General features: G+C 42.6%; 1 protein-coding gene across 1 annotated transcript in view; it reads right to left on the bottom strand.

Moving 5' to 3' along the window:
* ACAP3 (ArfGAP with coiled-coil, ankyrin repeat and PH domains 3) overlaps positions 1–21028 on the bottom strand; it is a 136776-nt gene that overhangs the window by 59525 nt on the left and 56223 nt on the right. The window contains exons 5-7 of the mRNA XM_056544829.1: positions 8656–8714; positions 2789–2972; positions 1887–1931 (exon numbers count right to left, since the gene is read on the bottom strand). Of these exons, the coding sequence (XP_056400804.1) occupies positions 1887–1931; positions 2789–2972; positions 8656–8714 (288 nt within the window). The remainder of the gene's footprint in view (positions 1–1886; positions 1932–2788; positions 2973–8655; positions 8715–21028) is intronic.

Below are 21028 nucleotides of genomic sequence, written 5' to 3'. Positions count from 1 at the left end.
AATGTAATTTATATATGGACATGTCTATCAGGAATATATATATATACGGCATCAGACATGAGCGTACACTCAAAAGATGGAGAACTGTGAAGGGTGAAGCCAAATCCTTAAAGAAGTTATCCAGGATTACAAAAACAGAGCTAATTTGTTTAAAAACTGCGCCACCCCTGTCCTCAGGTTGTGTGTGGTATTGCAACTACCGTATATACTCGAGTATAAGCGATTTTTCATGCTGAACACACCCCCCTCGGCTTATACTATACTCGAGTGAACTCTCCGCCTTCAGTGGTCTTCAACCTGCGGATCTCCAGATGTTGCAATACTACAACTCCTATCATGCCCAGACAGCCATCGGCTGACCCCCCCCCTTTTGTTTGTACTCATCTTCCCCCGGCGGGAAGGAAGGGTGAGCTGGTCTAGGCCATCTATGCTGCAGGGACCACCCGGTGGGAAGGGTTAGTCGTTCCGGGCTGTCCATCTTCACCGGGGGGGCCTCTTCTCCGCGCTTCGGCCTGGCCCTGGACTAGCGACGTTGCCTTGATGACGACGCACAGAGACGTTGCGCATGAATGCAGCATAGATAGCCCAGACCAGCTCACCCTTCCTTCCCGCAGAGGGGAGGTAAGTACAAAACAAAAGGGTGTGTGGGGGGGGGGGGGGGGGGGGTGTCTGGATGATGACAAAGGCCGCAGTGGTCTTCAACCTGCAGGCCTCCAGATGTTTCAAAACTGCAACTCCCAGCATGCCCGGATTGATAGGGGGTGATAATGAGGGGGGGGGGGGGGTGGGGGTGGGATGATGACCGGCGGTGATGATGAAGGGGGGGGGGTGTGGGATGATGATGAAGGGGGTGATGATGACAGGGTGATGATGACGGGGGTCTGGATGATGACCGGGGGGGGGTGATGTATTTACCACCCTAGGCTTATAGTAGAGTCAATAACGTTTCCTGGGTTTCTGGGGTGAAATTAGGGGCCTCGGCTTATACTCGAGTATATACGGTAATTTCCAATAAATGGGCACTGACACTTTATATGCTGTATATCTTGGCAAAACATTAACCTTTCTAATATACTTCATAAAAAATAATGTAGCTCCTTTTTATAGAAATCATGGCTAATATAAAAATCAACTAGAGGTCCGAATACCATCCAGAAAATACTCCTGTCCGGCTGCTGCATCGTCTTTGTCCCAGCTAAAGCCCAGGCTTGGACAAAGTCTAGGAAGTGAGGGCTAGTATTCCTCTGTGCTCACTCCTGTCCTATCAGACTGCAGCATGACAACAGAGAGGAGGGGGTTACAGAGCAGCCTGTCGTGATTGGATGAAGAAACCCAGCACAGCACAGGAGACTCAGGGAGGAAGTGAACGCATGGTGAGTGAGGGAAAGCTCAACGCCACTTCCCGAGCAGTGGATGTTATAATGAGTGAGCAGCAGAACAGAGAAATTTGTGAGCCAAATACAGAAGCTAAACACATAAAAGTCATGTAAATCTGCATGGCCTAGTGAGTAATATTAATAGGTGAAATATTATTTTTGTCTGTGATATCACAGGTACACTTGAAAGACGTTATCCAGGATTAGAAAAACAGAGCTGATTCCTTTAAAAAACAGCGCCACCTTTGTCCTCAGATAGCGCGCGGTATTGTAACTCATTTCCATTAAATAAAAATGGAGCTAAGTTGTAGTTCCTGGATAACCCCTTTTTTGTCAAATAGGGCCATGGTGGCAGTGTTTTTGAAAAATATCTCCGTACAACCCTGATAAAAATTAAACACCATATAATACATCAATGGGCGGAAGAGCATTAAACGTAAGCGTAAACAAATAAAATAATAAAAATGATGTATCGTAAGAAATTTCCTCCGACTTTTAAATAATACTTACAGCGTCGAGAATTTCAAACTTCTTTTTGGCTTGTAAGACATTAATCTAAAGATAAATAAATAAATAAATAGATTAATAGATAAATAAATAAATTAAGTTAAAGGGGTACTCTGGTATAAACATTTAATCAACTGGTGCCAGAAAGTTAACCAGATTTGTAAATTACTTCTATTTAAAAATATTTACCCTTCCAGTACTTATTAGCTGCTATATACTACAGAGGAAGTTCTTTTCTTTTTGGATTTCTATTTTTTTTTTCTGTCCACGGTGCTCTCTGCTAACATGTCCGTATCAGGAACTGTCCAGAACGGGAGCAGGTCCCCATAGCAAACATATGCTTCTCTGGACAGTTCCTGATACAGACAGAGGTGTCAGCAGAGAGCACTGTGGACAGAAAAAAAAAAAAAAAAAAGTCCAAAAACAAAAGAACTTTCTCTGTAATATACAGCCGCTAATAAGTACTGGAAGGATAAAGATTTTTTTTATAGAAGGAATTTACAAATCTTGATAAAAAAATAAAAAAATAAATATATATATATATATATATATATATATATATATTTATTTATAGGTTTTCCACAGGAGTACCCCTTTAATGAATTCTTGTTTGTTAAGTCTATTTCAGTGTTTCTCAAGTAGTGTGCCTCCAGCTGTTGCAAAACTACAACTCCCAGCAAGCCCGGACAGCCGTTGGCTGTCCGGGCATGCTGGGAGTTGTAGTTTTGCAACAGCTGGAGACACACTAATTGGAAAACACTGGTTTATTCGCTCCCAGACCAGCCTGGCCAGGGTTATCTCCTGGGGATTGGGCATGCTGGACCCTATAGTGCGGTGATCAGAAGGCCCCTTCACTATATTCATAAGCCAACATACAATGGGATGAATGATAACAGGAGTCTCACTTGTAGTACATAGTCCAGGGCCAGGTGCCGGAAGCATTTTCTTGTGATGGTCAGGGTACCCGTAGCTTCTTCTACCTCGTGTGGTTTATGGCGGGGGGCCTGGGCATTTTTTACTAGTGCAATATCCAAGTCTTCTCTCACTTTGTCAAAATGCTTCTTCGATTCCTTGAACTTCCTCACATCTCTGGAATAAGAAAGATAGGAAAAATAATAAGAAAAAAAAAAAGAGAAAAATGCTTAGTTGATGTTGGAGTAGAATGGGCAGACTGGTTCGGGATCAGTCACTACTCAAATAACCAAAGGTTACAACCAAGGTCTGCAGAATAGAATCTCTGAACGCACAACACGTCCAACCTTGAAGCAGATGGGCTACAGCAGCATAAGACCACACCGGGTGTCACTCCTGTCAGCTAAGAACAAGGAACTGAGGCTTCAATTCACACAGGCACCAAAATTGGAAGACTGGGAAAACGTTGTCTGGTCTGAGGAGTCTCCAGTCCAGCAGCGACATTCAGATCACAGGGTCAGAATTTGGTGTAAACAACATGAACACATGGATCCATCCTGCCTTGTATTTATGGTTCAGGCTGGTGGTGTAATGGGGTGGGGGCATTTTCTTGACAAACTTTGGGCCCCTTAGAAGAAATTGAGCCTGGTATAAACACAACAGCCTACCTGAGTATTGTTACTGACCATGTCCATCCCTTTATGACCACAGTGTCCCCTGTATCTTCTGATGATACTTCCAGCAGGATAATGGCCCATGTCACATGACATCATCTCATACAGGACAATGAGGTCACATGACATCCTCTCATACAGGACAATGAGGTCACATGACATCATCTCATACAGGACAATGAGGTCACTGGACTCCAATGGCCTCCACAGTCACCAGATCTCTAATAGATCACCGCTGGGATGTGGGATGTGACAAATCTGCAGCAACTGTGTGATGTCATCATGTCCATATGGAGGAACTGTGTGATGTCATCATTTCCATATGGAAGAACTGTGTGATGTCATCATGTCCATATGGAGGAACTGTGTGATGTCATCATTTCCATATGGAAGAACTGTGTGATGTCATCATGTCCATATGGAGGAACTGTGTGATGTCATCATGTCCATATGGAGGAACTGTGTGATGTCATCATGTCCATATGGAGCAACTGTGTGATGTCATCATGTCCATATGGGGGAACTGTGTGATGTCATCATGTCCATATGGAGGAAATGTGTGATGTCATCATGTCCATATGGAGGAACTGTGTGATGTCATCATGTCCATATGGAGGAACTGTGTGATGTCATCATGTCCATATGGAGGAACTGTGTGATGTCCTCATGTCCATATGGAGGAACTGTGTGATGTCATCATGTCCATATGGAGGAACTGTGTGATGTCATCATGTCCATATGGAGCAACTGTGTGATGTCATCATGTCCATATGGAGGAACTGTGTGATGTCATCATGTCCATATGGATGAACTGTGTGATGTCATCATGTCCATATGGAGGAACTGTGTGATGTCATAATTTCCATATAGAGGAACTGTGTGATGTCATCATGTCCATATGGAGGAACTGTGTGATGTCATCATGTCCATATGGGGGAACTGTGTGATGTCATCATGTCCATATGGAGGAACTGTGTGATGTCATCATGTCCATATGGAGGAACTGTGTGATGTCATCATGTGTATATGGAGGAACTGTGTGATGTCATCATGTCCATATGGAAGAACTGTGTGATGTCATCATGTCCATATGGGGGAACTGTGTGATGTCATCATGTGTATATGGAGGAACTGTGTGATGTCATCATGTCCATATGGAAGAACTGTGTGATGTCATCATGTCCATATGGAGGAACTGTGTGATGTCATCATGTCCATATGGAGGAACTGTGTGATGTCATGTCCATATGGGTGAACTGTGTGATGTCATCATGTCTATATGAAGGAACTGTGTGATGTCATTAGGGGTGTGAATCGCCAAGAATTTGGCGATTCGATTCGAATCGCGATACCAGTGTGGCGATTCGATATATCCCGATATATCGCGATACCGTCTAGGTGACGATACATCGCGATATATCGCGATATATCGCCCACCTGGGAGCATTCATAGATCCCAATAGACGCCGCTGTCAGCTTTGACAGCGGCGATCTAGTACTCCGGTGCACACTTTTCTCATGTTATCCCGTCCGGGCTGCAAAATAAAATAAAACGCACTTTCTCTTACCTGCCAACGAGCCCCCGGAGCTCCGGTACAGTCCGGTACAGGTGTTCGGTCCCCGGGCTGTATTCTTCTTACTTCCTGTTAGTCCGGCACGTCACATGGAGCTTCAGCCTATCACCAGCGGAGGCGGGACATCGCTGCGGCTGGTGATAGGCTGAAGCTCCATGTGACGTGCCGGACTAACAGGAAGTAAGAAGAATACAGCCCGGGGACCGAACACCTGTACCGGAGCTCCGCGGGCTCGTTGGCAGGCAAGATACGGGCGTCCGCAGATAAAAATTTCACATCCCTAAAAGAATCGATTCAAAAATATTTTGAATCGATTCTGTATCGGCAAATGAAAAATCGCGATTATCGCGAGAATCGATTTTTTCTTACATCCCTAGATGTCATCATGTCCATATAGAGGACCTGTGTGATATCATCATGGCCATATGGAAGAACTGTGTGATGTCATCATGGCCATATGGAAGAACTGTGTGATGTCATCATGGCCATATGGAAGAACTGTGTGATGTCATCATGGCCATATGGAAGAACTGTGTGATGTCATCATGTCCATATGGGGGAACTGTGTGATGTCATCATGTCCATATGGGGGAACTGTGTGATGTCATCATGTCCATATGGGGGAACTGTGTGATGTCATCATGTCCATATGGGGGAACTGTGTGATGTCATCATGTCCATATGGAGGAACTGTGTGATGTCATCATGGCCATATGGAAGAACTGTGTGATGTCATCATGTCCATATGGAGGAACTGTGTGATGTCATCATGGCCATATGGAAGAACTGTGTGATGTCATCATGTGTATATAGAGAAAAATCTCTGCTGAATGTTTCCAGCACCTTGAAGAAAGTATGCCAGGAAAATGAAGGAAAAAGGGGATCTAACTCCGTTCTGAGGTGTACCTAATAGAGTGGCCAGTGAGTGTACACCTCTATCTACATGTCATATAGCTGCCAAAGGCTGTCCGGGCATGCTGGGAGTTGTAGTTTTTCTACAGCTGGAGGCACACCAGTTGGTAAATACTGGAATAAGCCATCAATATTGCTTTCATAGGCTGCAATGTATTTCCCTATGTATAGGCGGACATCTTGTATACACCGCTCTGCTCAAGTGTAAACCATGGACACGTCTGACTGGGAAAGACGCACAGGAAGGAAGAGAAGTAAAGCGTGGAAGATGTCAGGAGAGTATAAGTCCCCCTCCCCCGCCATAAACAGAGAGCTTCTGCTTCTGACAGATTCTCACTTAATTACCCGTTACTATGGAAACTGTCTCCCTCCGCCTGCCAGCGATGGTGCGTGGCCTACATACATCCATTGCACTGAGAACCTGCGCAGCTGCTGCAGAGGCCGGCCCCTACCAGTACTGCAGGGGCCCCACAGTTACCACACGGGGAAGATGGGGACCCCCTGCAAAATCACACCGCCCGCTCACAAATTATTCTGAAGAACAAAGTGATGGAGGTTGCCTCATATATATGAATGCACATGTGAGACGCCTCATGGACTGACAGAACGCAGCGTGTCAGACACTGCAGATATCCTGAGGGGGCGCTATCGCTCTCCGTTATCTAACCCGTATAAGTGGGGTGAGGGGGCTACAATTTGTGTTTTACAAGGTGATTGCTGATATATCTAATTTAATACATGAAATCCAATATGGAGCAGCACACCAAATAGCAGTGGGTGCTATCAGTCAAAACCCAGGTCACGGGATGCAGGTAGGTATATTCCAAAAGAAAACTGCAGCACTCCAAGTTCAGATGAAAATAAAAGTGGTGTTTATTCCATCTAGTTTCATACATGGTGGTAATTATATAAGAAACGTATATATTAGTGGTCTCCAAACTCTGGACCTCCAGCTGTTCCAGTACTACAACTCCCAGCATGCCTGGACAGCCGTTGGCTGTCAGGCCATGCTGGAGGTTGTAGTTTTGAATCAGCTGGGGGTCCCCAGTTTGGAATGCACTGTAGATAGATAGATATGAGATTGATAGATTATAGACAGATAGATATGGGATAGATAGATATGAGATAGATAGATAGATAGATAGATAGATAGATAGATATGAAATAGATAGATATGAGATGGATAGATATGAGATGGATAGATATGAGATGGATAGATATGAGATGGATAGATATGAGATGGATAGATAGATAGATATATGATAGATAGATAGATATGAGATAGATATGAGTTAGATAGATAGATATGAGTTAGATAGATAGATATGAGTTAGATAGATATGAGATAGATAGATATGAGGTAGGTAAATAGATATGAGGTAGGTAGATAGATATGAGATAGATAGATATGAGATAGATAGATGATAGGTAGATAGATATGAGGTAGATAGATATGAGATAGATAGATAGATATGAGATAGATAGATAGATAGATATGAGATAGATAGATAGATATGAGATAGATAGATATGAGATAGATATGAGATAGATAGATATGAGATAGATATGAGATAGATAGATATGAGATAGATATGAGATAGATAGATAGATATGAGATAGATATGAGATAGATAGATAGATATGAGATAGATAGATATGAGATAGATAGATAGATATGAGATAGATATGAGAGATAGATATGAGATAGATAGATAGATATGAGATAGATGAGATAGATAGATATGAGATAGATATGAGATAGATAGATAGATAGATATGAGATAGATATGAGAGATAGATATGAGATAGATAGATAGATAGATAGATAGATAGATATGAGATAGATGAGATAGATAGATATGAGATAGATGAGATAGATAGATATGAGATAGATGAGATAGATAGATATGAGATAGATAGATAGATAGATATGAGATAGATGAGATAGATAGATATGAGATAGATAGATAGATAGATATGAGATAGATAGATATGAGATAGATAGATAGATAGATATGAGATAGATAGATATGAGATAGATGATAGACAAATAAATATGAACTTGCTAGATAGCTATGAAATAGACATAAGATAGATAGATATAAGATACAGATATAAAATCGATAGCTCTCCCAATTCTTTAATAGAAATCACATGACGAGTCACATGAATGAATCACATGACCTGCAATGCAAAAACGGCAAATAAAAATGCCTATTCTAAAACCCACTAATTTTTTTTTTTTTAAATGCGCCATTTTTTTACTATAGTTCTGAACCTAACTCTAATCTTATCTTCATATTTGGATCCTTACAATTCAGGGTAAAGGTAGGGTCACGCATACAGCAGTCACAGTGTATTATCTGCTGCTGTTGACATCAATGGGTAGGAAAATCAGCAGCAGAAAATATGCAGCAAGATATGATGCGAATGCTTTATGTGTGACCCTACCCTAAAGGGGCCTTCGGGACTACTCTGTATCGACGCTTGAACAGCAAAATAAGAGGCTGGAAGAACTTTACAGCATGTAGGTGGATAGACAAGGTCTCCTAGTAAGAACTCCTACCCCTTTTTCCACTTGATGAGAAAACAAGCGTGGTGACACTTAGGATGCCAGCCATGAAAGGCGTGTGCCCGGCTGGCACAGTTTTAGCAATAAACATTATTAAACCTATATAAAGAAGAACAAAATGGACTCACTCTTTAACAAAGGTGTGAAGCTGCTGCCGTACGGAGCGCTGCGCCTGATCGAAAAGGATCTGAAAGAGAAGAATGCAGAGTTAGTGTGATGTACTGAGGCAACGCTCGGGTCTGACGACACCTACAGATGACCACATACAGGAAGATAGCGGTCACAATGTGTGTATATAAAAACAGATCAAAGGGCACGATACACAAAAAGTGAAAAAGACCTGATCAAAAGAAACATGAGAACACATCATTTACAGGGGTTATCCAGAAATAGAAGAACAGAGATGATATTTTTCCAAAAACAGCACCATGCCCGTCATCAGGTTGTGAGTGGTATTGCAGCTCAGTTCCATTGAAGTGAATGGAGCCCAGTTGTTATACCATACACAACCTGAGGACAGGAGTGGCGCTGTTTTTGAAAGAAATCAGCTATGTTTTTTTTATAATTATGGATAACCCCATTAAAATGAATAGGCATTATTGCCATGAGGTCTTCTGTTGCACTCACATAACATAAAGCAAATGGGGTCTTAGGGTATGTGTCCCTTGCCCTTTTTAGCCCCAAACCCTTCTTATAGTCTCTGCAGCGTGCAGCGATAAAATGCAACGCCAAACCAGGAAGTGGCACCATTATAAATTTTGCTATTTGGCACCATCATCTCTTGAATGGCAATACATTAAATGGGTACTCCGGTGGAAAACATTTATTTATTTATTTATTTATTTTTTTTTTAAATCAACTGGTGCCAGAAAGTTAAACAGATTTGTAAATGACTTCTATTAAAAAAAAAATTGTCCTTCCAGTACTTATTAGCAGCTGTATGCTACAGAGGAAATTATTTTCTTTTTTAATTTCTTTTGTGTCTTGTCCACAGTGCTCTCTGCTGACACCTCTGTCCGTATCAGGAACTGTCAGTTCCTGACACAGACAGAGGTGTCAGCAGAGAGCAGTGTGGACAAGACAAAAAATAAATTCAAAAAGAAAAGAATTTCCTCTGTAGTATACAGCTGCTAAAAAGTACTGGAAGGGTAAAGATTTTTCAATAGAAGTCATTTACAAACCTGTTTAACTTTCTGGCATCAGTTCATTTAAAAAAATAAATAAATAAAATAAAAAGGTTTTCCACCGGAGTACCCATTTAATTCAGTGTTTCCCAACCAGGGTACCTCCAGCTGTGGCAAAACTACAACTCCCAGCATGCCCAGACAGCCAACGGCTGTCTGGGCATGCTGGGAGTTGTAGTTTTTCCACAGCAGGAGGGATCCTGTGGCAAAACAACAACTTCTCTGGGCATGCAATTAATTATTTATTTATTTAATTTACTTATTTATTAACAATTTACGTAAATGCATTTATTGTATTAAAGTTCATCCAAAAAGTCTAAACCAGTGTTTCCCAACCTGGGTGCCTCCAACTGTTGCAAAACTACTATCTCCAGCATGCCCGGACAGCCTGCAACTGTAGTTTTGCAACAGCTGGAGGCACCCTGATTGGAAAACACTGTATTAATGTGATAGAATAGCATAAGTGTATGTATTCAATGAGCATCAGTCATTGAGCACTCGTTCTTTTAGACATTTTTGTTACATGTATTCTAAGAAAAGCTGGGTGACAACAGACATGGGCAAGGGGCAAATACTCTAGGACCCCATTTGATTTAGGGTATGTGAATAAAACAAAAGACTCCAAAGTAAAAATGCATATTTATGTTAAAGGGGTTATCCAGGATTAGAAAAAAAATTTGCTTTCTTCTAAAAACAGCGCCACTCCTGTCCTCAGGTTATGTGTGGTATTACAACTCTGCTACATGTGCTTCAATGAAACTGAACTGAGAAACTGGGTCGTGATATCATGGCCACACCCAACGGGACATCACAATGCAAGTCTATGGGAGGGGGTGTGGTGGCAGTCACGCCCCCCACCATAGACTTGCATTGAGGGGGCGTGACGTGACATTGAGGGGCGTGGCCGTGACAGCATGACCCCCACCGCCCGCTCCAAGCATTTGGAACAAAATGTTCCAAACCCTGGGGCAACAGAGTACCCCTTTAAAGGGGTACTTCACTGGAAAACATTTTTTTTTATGAATAAACTGATGCCAGAAAGTTAAACAGATTTGTAAATTACTTCTATAAAAAAAAATCTTAATCCTTCCAGTACTTATCAGCTGCTGAATGATCCACAGGAAGTTCTTTTCTTTTCGAATTTCCTTTCTGTCTGACCCCAGTGCTCTCTGCTGACACCTCTGTCCATATCAGGAACTGTCCAGAGCAGAAGAGGCTTTCTATGGGGATTTGCTTCTACTCTGGACAGTTCTATAAAATGGACAGAGGTGTCAGCAGAGAGCACTGTGGTCAGACAGAAAGGAAATTCAAAAAGAAAAGAACTTCCTGTGGAGCATATAAGTACTGGAAGGATTAAGATTTTTAAATAGAAGTTACTTACAAATCTGTTTAACTTTCTGGCACCAGTTGATTTAGAAAAAAAAATGTTTTCCAGTGGAGTACCCCTTTAAGGACATCCATTTAAAGGTGACATCTAGTTACAGGAGAAGTGCTGAAATAACATACAACAGTTGTCTCAAAACTGTGGCCCTCCAGCTGTTGCAAAACTACAACTCCCAGCATGCCCCGCCAGCCTTTAGCTGAAGCACCACAGTTTGGAGACTGCTTATATAGAATAATAGGAGTAGTAGTAGTAGTAATAATAGACAATACAATTTTATTTTTTCCCTTTTCCCAGCTCTTGCAAAACTACAACTCCCAGCATGCCCCGCCAGCCTTTAGCTGAAGCACCACAGTTTGGAGACTGCTTATATAGAATAATAGGAGTAGTAGTAGTAGTAATAATAGACAATACAATTTTATTTTTTCCCTTTTCCCAGCTCTTGCAAAACTACAACTCCCAGCATGCCCGGACAGCCGTTGGCTGTCCGGGCATGCTGGGAGTTGTAGTTTTGCAACATCGAGTGGGCCAAAGTTTGCAGATCACTGCCCTGTTATATCCGAACACAATTGCATTAGAAAGCATATGTGGCGTCTCCTTCCCCCTCTGGTTGCCATTCAGAACATTTGTTTGTTGGACGTTGGCTGGCCGGGCATGCTGGGAGTTGTAGTTTTGCAACATCGAGTGGTCCGAAGTTTGCAGATCACTGCCCTATTATACCCAAACACAATTGCATTAGAAAGACTATGTGGCGTCTCCTTCCCCCTCTGGTTGCCATTGAGAAAATTTGTTTGTTGGCCGTTGGCTGTCCGGGCATGCTGGGAGTTGTAGTTTTGCAACATCGAGTGGTCCGAAGTTTGCAGATCACTGCCCTGTCATATCCGAACACAATTGCATTAGAAAGACTATGTGGCGTCTCCTTCACCCTCTGGTTGCCATTCAGAACATTTGTTTGTTGGCCGGGCATGCTGAGAGTTGTAGTTTTGCAGCAGCTTAAGGGCCACAGTTTGGAGACCGCTGATTTTGAATAATTGAAGTACTGTAGTAGTAATAAAAGAATAAACAATTACATTTTCATTTCTTTCCAGCAGGGGGCAGCAAACCTTCACACATTCAGCCAGAAGACAATGTCGCCCACACGTGCAACGTTACTCTGCGGTGACATGTGGGTATGTAAACAATGGCAAATTAGTCACAAGTGACAGTGAAATTAAGAGCAACACGCGCATTAGGAAAATCCCGCGGACGCTCATTCATTTTTTTTTTTCTTTATCTTGTTTGTGGGATTAGAAATATGCAAATAAAAAAACGCACACGTTTCGATTCACGTCTCATTTATGTTAAACTAATATTTATCTCGTGCCTGTTTGTTGTTTCTCATTACATTTTTAAAGATCACTTGAGTTGCTTTGAAAATATGTAAGGTTTTGGGCCACTGTTTTCCACAATTTTGTGCCAAAATGTTTTTTTATTTTTTTTATTTTATTTATTTATTTTTTTTTTAAGTTAAAATTCACAAAAATTCATACAGGAAAATGTGAATCCCATGTACCGAGATGAGATATTATTACTGCATTCTGTTTTCGCACACAGCATTTTATCAGCAGTACTGCTCGCTTTTTACATTAAATTGGCAAAATTGTAGTAAAAAAAAAAAAACTGTTTTACCGCAATTTGAATCATTATCAGAACATTTTGGAAAAATGGCGGTAAGAACACGACAGTAAATGAGACATTACCGGAGAGCCATCCATGCCTCCAGTTCAAAGCAATCCACACCAGATGGTATGTTTAGACAAAATTTTAAAATAAACAAAATATATAAATAAATAAACAAACAGTACAAAGCCGTCACGCCCCCTCCCATAGACATGAATGGAGGGGGCGGGGCATGACATCACAAACACGGAAGCCCCAGGCCTCCCTGTTCAGAGCGTTGCGATGCGGGCCCGGAAATCGCGGGGGTCCCAGCGGCCGGACCCCTTCGTGAGCTGACATCTTATCCCCTATCCTTTGGATAGGGATAAGATGTCTAGGGGCGGGGCACCCCTTTAACTCAGCCCTTCTGCTCCATGGGAGGTTTCTGTCCACCCTGAGCTCGACTTCCGAGGCAGAATTCTCCCTGGAAACAGACCCCCCCCAACCTCCTAATTGTCAATGTCCTTTCAAGAAAAGCCATCAGGTTGAACATTCTGTGAGAATTTTCTATATTTATGGGGGAAAAAAGATTCTGTATGACTAGAATTCACTGATTAGGACCACCCACTGGACTCCTATGCTCAGAATAGGCAAAGGGTACTCCACTAGAAAAAAAAAAAATTTTTAAATCAACTTGTCCCGGAAAGTTAAAAAGATTTGTAAATTACTTCTATTAAAAAATCTTAACCTTTCTAGTACTTATCAGCTGCTGTATGATCCACAGGAAGTTATTTTCTTTTTGAATCTCCATTCTGCCTGACCACAGTGCTCTCGGCTGACACCTCTGTCCATGTCAGGAACTGTAGGAGCAAATCCCCATAGGAAACCTATCCTGCTCTGGACAGTTCCTAAACTGGACAGAGGTGCAAGCAGAGAGCACTGTGGTCAGGCAGAAAGGAAACTCAAAAAGGAAAGAACTTCCTGTGGATCATAACAGCAGCTAATAAGTACTGGAAGGATTAAGATTTTTTTTTTTTTAAAGAAGTAATTTACAAATCTGTTTAACTTTCTGGCACCAGTTGATTTAAATGTTTTTTTTCCCAGTGGAGTACCCCTTTAAAACCTTTGCCTATTCTGAGCTTAGGAGTCCAGTGGGCGGTCCTAATCAGTGACTGACAGTTATCTTTGGATTCAAACTCTTAGACCGGTCTAACACTACGGAATCTCCGGCTGGAACGTGCAAGCATTGGCATCCCCATAGACGGCAATGTCTGCGGAGCGGAGATTAATGTTCTGGAGGGATTTTTCAAGGGGATTTTTCGGGTGGGAAGTCCGCAAAGGGACTCTGCTGTACCGGAATTTCCAAAAATTCCGTAGTGTGAAACCGGCCTTACAGTAGGGGCCACTAACAGGGAATCGCCCACTAGACTTCTAAGCTCATAACAAGGAGAGGTCAGAGGTCAGCTCAGCCAAAGTGACTATTGGCTTTTCAGTCATCTCTCTTACCCTTCTCCTCCGATTACCGTATATACTCGAGTATAAGCCGAGTTTTTCAGCACGATTTTTCGTGCTGAAAACACCCCCCTCGGCTTATACTCGAGTGAACTCTCCACCCGCAGTGGTCTTCAACCTGCGGACCTCCAGAGGTTTCAAAACTACAACTCCCAGCAAGCCCGGGCAGCCATCGGCTGTCCGGGCTTGCTGGGAGTTGTAGTTTTGAAACCTCCGGAGGTCCGCAGGTTGAAGACCACTGCGGCCTTCGACATCATCCAGCCCCCACTCACCCCCCTTTAGTTCTGTACAGTACTCGCCTCCGCTCGGCGCTGGTCCGGTGCTGCAGGACTGTCTGGAGAGGAGGTGGTCCGGTGGGATAGTGGTTCCGGGCTGCTATCTTCACCGGGAAGGCCTCTTATAAGCGCTTCGGGCCCGGCCCCAGAATATTCACGTTGCCTTGACAATGACGCAGAGGTGCGTTCATTGCCAACGTACTTCTGCGTCATTGTCAAGGCAACGCCTCTATTCCTGGCCCGCAGCGCGGAGAAGAGGCGCCCCCAGTGAAGATAGTAGCCCGGAACCACTATCCCACCGGACCACCTCCTCTCCGGACAGTCCTGCAGCACCGGACCAGCGCCGAGCGGAGGTGAGTACTGTACAGAACTAAAGGGGGGTGAGAGGGGGCTGGATGATGTCGAAGGCCGCAGTGGTCTTCAACCTACGGACCTCCGGAGGTTTCAAAACTACAACTCCCAGCAAGCCCGGACAGCCGATGGCTGCCCGGGCTTGCTGGGAGTTGTAGTTTTGAAACCTCTGGAGGTCCGCAGGTTGAAGACCACTGAGGGCGGATGATGACAAGAGGATGATGAAGGGGGGGTGTGGGATGATGAAGGGGGGTGGGGATGATAAGGGGATGATGAAGGGGGGTGGGGATGATGACAAGAGGATGATGAAGGGGGGGTGTGGGATGATGACAAGGGGATGATGAAGGGGGGTGTGGGATGATTACAAGGGGATGATGAAGGGGGGTGGGGATGATGACAAGGGGATGATGACAAGGGGATGATGAAGGGGGGGATGTGTGGGATGATGACAAGGGGATGACGACAGGTGATGATGATGAGGGTCTGGATGATGACAGGCGGTGATGATGATGAGGATGTTAATGACGGGTCTGGATGATGACAGGGGGGGATGATGTATTTCCCACCCTAGGCTTATACTCGAGTCAATAACTTTTCCTGGGATTTTGGGTTGAAATTAGGGGTCTCGGCTTATACTCGGGTCGGCTTATACTCGAGTATATACGGTACTTAGATTTGTGGGAAGAATTCCAGTAAGAAATTATGGAGGCCTCTGAGCTCTTGGGAACCTTCAGTAAAGCAGAATTTTTTGTCCCCTTCTCCAGATCTGTGCCTCCTCCACACAATCCTGAGCTCTACAGGCAGTTCTTTCCACCTCATGTTTTGGTTACTGCTCTAATGTGCATTGCCGGCTGTGAGACCTTACATAGACAGGGCTGTGTCTTTCCAAATCCTGTCCAATCGGCTGAATTTACCACAAGTGACTCTGACCAAGGTCTAGAAACATTTCAGAGACGATCAAAAGAAACGGGAGGTCCCCAGAGGGTCCATGTGAAATTTTAGTTTTCACATTTTAATGAATTTTCTAAATTCTTTAAAATTCTTTTTTTTTTTTTGTCATTATGGGATATTAGGTGCAAAATACTGAGGAGGAAGGGAAGGGGGGGGGGAGCTTATTAAATATTTATTTACTTATTACGGTATTATTATTATAATTATAATTTATTTTATATATATATATTTTTTTAACTTTAGCACAAGGCCCCAACATAACAAAATGTGAAAGGGTCTGAACACTTTCCAAATGGATTGTATGTGCATAGATATAGTAACATGTGTGTAGATCAGTGTTTCCCAATCAGTGTGCCTCCAGCTGTTGTGAAACCACAACTATTTTTTTTTTTTTACTCTAGCACAAGGCCATAACATAACAAAATGTGAAAGGGTCTGAACACTTTCCAAAATGCATTGTATGTACATAGATGTAGTAACGTGTGTAGATCAGTGTTTCCCAAACAGTGTGCCTCCAGCTGTTGTGAAACTACAACTATTTTTTTTACTTTAGCACAAGGCCACAACATAACAAAATGTGAAAGGGTCTGAACACTCTCCAAATGCATTGTATGTACATAGATGTAGTAACATGTGTGTAGATCAGTGTTTCCCAACCAGTGTGCCTCCAGCTGTTGTGAAACCACAACTATTTTTTTTTTTTTACTTTAGCACAAGGCCATAACATAACAAAATGTGAAAGGGTCTGAACACTTTCCAAAATGCATTGTATGTACATAGATGTAGTAACGTGTGTAGATCAGTGTTTCCCAAACAGTGTGCCTCCAGCTGTTGTGAAACTACAACTATTTTTTTTACTTTAGCACAAGGCCACAACATAACAAAATGTGAAAGGGTCTGAACACTCTCCAAATGCATTGTATGTACATAGATGTAGTAACATGTGTGTAGATCAGTGTTTCCCAACCAGTGTGCCTCCAGCTGTTGTGAAACTACAACTCCCAGCATGCCCGGACAGCCGAAGGCTGTCCGGGCATGCTGGGAATTGTAGTTTCGCAACAGCTGGAGGCACCCTGGTTGGAAAACACTGGCGTAGATCAAAGGATTGCAATTCAGTAAACCTACTGAATTATCGTAACGCGCAAAACAAGCAGTGTAATGACAACCAAGGTCTGCTACATCCCTCTTGATCCTGTCCAACACGTTACTGGACACTCACACAATCCCATGTTTTTCTAACTTCAAAGACATACATATGCAAACAAAGCAGCGCGCCAGCGCCGTCAGATGCTCGGAATTTTAAGCGATCCGTGTTGACTCATTACTGATTCAGCCTCAGGAGCCGAGTCCAGTGATGGATAAAGATGAGCGGGCTCAAAAAAAAAAAAAAGCACAATACTATACAAATGACGCGCCGCCGTGTGCTTGTCATCTAGGTTATGTCACAATTTTAGATGAGCTATGGATGATGAGGAGTCATCCAGCATAGTAGGACGGTAGGAGTAACCAACTAGGCTGAAAGGAGTCACGGCACCGGAACGCTGCGTACATATGTACCGTTACTAACAGGAGATCAAAGTGCCACGTAAAGCAAACGTGCCATGTGACTAAAAGCGATGCGTCAATGGGCCGATCCAGCCAGGATCCTGATCATAACACACAATGTGCCAAATATGCCATTCTACGGAACAATTTAAAATGGGCAAATACTTAAAGGGGTACTCCATCGGAAAACATTTTATTTTTTATTTATTTTTTAAATCAACTGGTGCCGGAAAGTTAAAACAGATTTGTAAATTTATTCTATTAAAAAATCCCAATCCTTCAAGTACTTTTCAGCTGTTGTTATGCCCCACAGGAAGTTCTTTTCTTTTTTCATTTCCTTTCCACCTGACCACAATGCTCTCTGCCGACACCTCTGTCCGTTTTAGGAACTGTCCGGAGGAGGATGGGTTTGCCCCTACTCTGGACAGTTCCTAAAAGGGACAGAGGTGTGGATCGTAAAAGCAGCTGATAAGTACTGGAAGGATTAGTATTTTTTAATAGAAGCAATTTACAAATCTGTTTAACTTTCTGGCACCGGTTGATTTAAAAAAATAAAATAAAATAAATAAAAAAATGTTCTCCAGTGGAGTACCCCTTTAATTACCGTATATAACAAAAATATAACTGATTTAAATTTATTTATATTATATTATGTTATCATTATGTATTTATTTGACATTTTATTATTTTTTTATTTCATTAAATTTATTAATTATGTATTAATATATTATGTTTTCGTTATGTACGGTATTTATTTGACATTTTATTATTTTTTTTAATTTAATTTTCATTTATTTAATTTATTAGTTATGTATTTATTTATTACATTTTATTTACATATATTTATTTTAAAAGTAGAAGCTGTGAACGAATGCTCAGCTCACCTCCTTTGTCCAGCAGTGCGCGGACTGGTGCGGACCACACCTGTGGTTTGTGTAGCAAAGAAAGACGTTGTCCAGCGCTGCTTCCCGTAAAATAGAAAACTTTATTCAGGTAACACCAAGGTACATACAGACATATTCAATCACTTGACGCGTTTCAGCTCGTTAGAGAGCCTTAGTCATACCATCATATGACTAAGGCTCTCTAACGAGCTGAAACGAGTCACGCGGTTGACTGTGTCTGTGTGTACCTTGGTGTTACCTGAATAAAGTTTTCTATTTTACGGGAAGCAGCGCTGGACAACTTCTTTCCATTTATTTTAATAAGTTCATCCAAAAAGTCTGGGAAACCCACCGGTTACAGAGCACAATTCTGGGGTCGTATAGCCTGCTAGAAGTTGTGGTTTTGATAAGCCACAAGTTGGAGATGAAAGTTAACCCCTTAAGGACTCAGCCCATTTTGGCCTTAAGGACTCAGACAATTTAATTTTTACGTTTTAATTTTTTCCTCCTCGCCTTCTAAAAATCATAACTCTTTTATATTTTCATCGCCAGACTACTATGAGGGCTTGTTTTTTGCGCGACCAGTTGTCCTTTGTAATGACATAACTCATATCATAAAATGTATGGCGCAACCAAAAAACACTAATTTTTGTGGGGAAATTAAAAAGAAAAACGCAATTTTGCTAATTTTGGAAGGTTTTGTTTTCACGCCGTACAATTTACGGTAAAAATTACGTGTGTTCTTTATTCTGAGGGTCAGTACGATTAAAATGATACCCATTATTATATACTTTTATATTATTGTTGCGCTTAAAAAAAATCACAAACTTTTTAACCAAATTAGTACGTTTATAATACCTTTATTTTGATGACCTCTAACTTTTTTATTTTTCCGTATAAGCGGCGGTATGAGGGCTCATTTTTTGCGCCATGATCTGATACCACATTTGCATATAAAAAACTTTTAATACATTTTTTATAATTATTTTTTAATAAAATGTATTAAAAAAGTAGCAATTTTGGACTTTTTTTTTTTTGACGTTCACGCCATTCACCGTACGGGATCATTAACATTTTATTTTAATAGTTCGGACATTTACGCACGCGGCGATACTAAATATGTCTATTAAATTAATTTTTTACACTTTTTGGGGGTAAAATAGGAAAAAACGGACGTTTTACTTTTTTATTGGGGGATGGGATTTTTCACTTTTTTTTACTTTTACATTTTTTTACACTTGAATAGTCCCCATAGGGGACTATTCATAGCAATACCATGATTGCTAATACTGATCTGTTCTATGTATAGGACATAGAACAGATCAGTATTATCGGTCATCTCCTGCTCTGGTCTGCTCGATCACAGACCAGAGCAGGAGACGCCGGGAGCCGGACGGAGGAAGGAGAGGGGACCTCCGTGGGGCGTTCTGAATGATCGGATCCCCGCAGCAGCGCTGCGGGTGATCCGCTCATTCATTGAAATCGCGCACTGCCGCAGATGCCGGGATCTGTATTGATCCCGGCACCTGAGGGGTTAATGGCGGACGCCCGCGAGATCGCGGGCGTCGGCCATTGCCGGCGGCTCCCTGGCTGCGATCAGCAGCCGGGATCAGCCGCGCATGACACGGGCATCGCTCCGATGTCCGCGGTTATGCACAGGACCGTAAATGTACGTCCTGATGCGTTAAGTACCACCGCACCAGGACGTACATTTACGTCCTGCGTCCTTAAGGGGTTAAAGCAGGAGAGAGCAATGTTTCCCAACCAGAGTTCCTCCAGCTGTTGCAAAACTACAACTCCCAGCATGCCCGGACAGCCAACGGCTGTCCGGGCATGCTGGGAGTTGTAGTTTTGCAACAGCTGGAGGCACTCTGGTTGGGAAACACTGTGGTATACCATCATAAGTGTGTGAATGTAGATTCATTTTATACTTTCGATAGCTCCACAACACAGTCCTATGTAAAACACCAGCCATGTTATGGATGCTGCGGAATCAGCGCAATTTACAATACACCGACGTGTAGAAAATCTGACCTAATTTTAGCTGTCAGTGAATCGGTAGATGCTTGTCAACAGGGCTACGAAGGTGTTTTCAAGTGAGGACTAGACTACTACGCCTCCTCCACCAGGGTGAAGCCCCCCATCCGCCGCCTCCTCCTCCTCCACCACCGCTCCAGCACTTCTGCATTAATCATGCCTTCAGAGACAGGATGAGGGAAGACCCCCTTCCCGTCAATAGCTCTGAGGGGAGATAAGGAAGAGCTCAGTGCATTATTTCATATCCAAATGTTTCCTGTGTGGCAGCTCTTCTGCAGGCATGCCCCCGCCGCTCCACCGCCTGCTGCCGTCTCTTACTAAACCCTTTACATTAAGTCATCAGGAAATTAGATGGGATTTGCCGTCTGACCTTCCGCTGCCTCCCACCTCTAAACCTCGGGATCTGCCGCTTTTAGACGCAGCGAGATGAGGCTTGGAGCGCTGGAGACTTGGCTGTCAGCTCTTGCTATTCCGAGGACGGGGAGATTATATCCAGCTACCGGCTAAATCCGTTTATTCTCCCTTCTATTCTGCAGCGATAGGAAGACAAGCTCAGTCCTGTAGGGCGCATCAGGTTTCATATGTTACGTAGAAAACGCCAAAAAGGTATTGGCCCAGATTTACTAATACCGCCTAATAGTGAGACAGTACAAACTTAAAAAGGGGTTATCCAGAAAAAAAAATGTAAAGTAATGTGCTCAGACTCTCTGATAAAATATAAAAGGCCTGTACTTACCTCACCT

The sequence above is a fragment of the Hyla sarda genome, chromosome 10 (genome assembly GCF_029499605.1).
Source record: "Hyla sarda isolate aHylSar1 chromosome 10, aHylSar1.hap1, whole genome shotgun sequence".
Taxonomy (NCBI): Eukaryota; Metazoa; Chordata; class Amphibia; order Anura; family Hylidae; genus Hyla; species Hyla sarda.
Note: the sequence above shows the minus strand (reverse complement) of the source record. Positions and strands in the feature narration are given on the sequence as shown.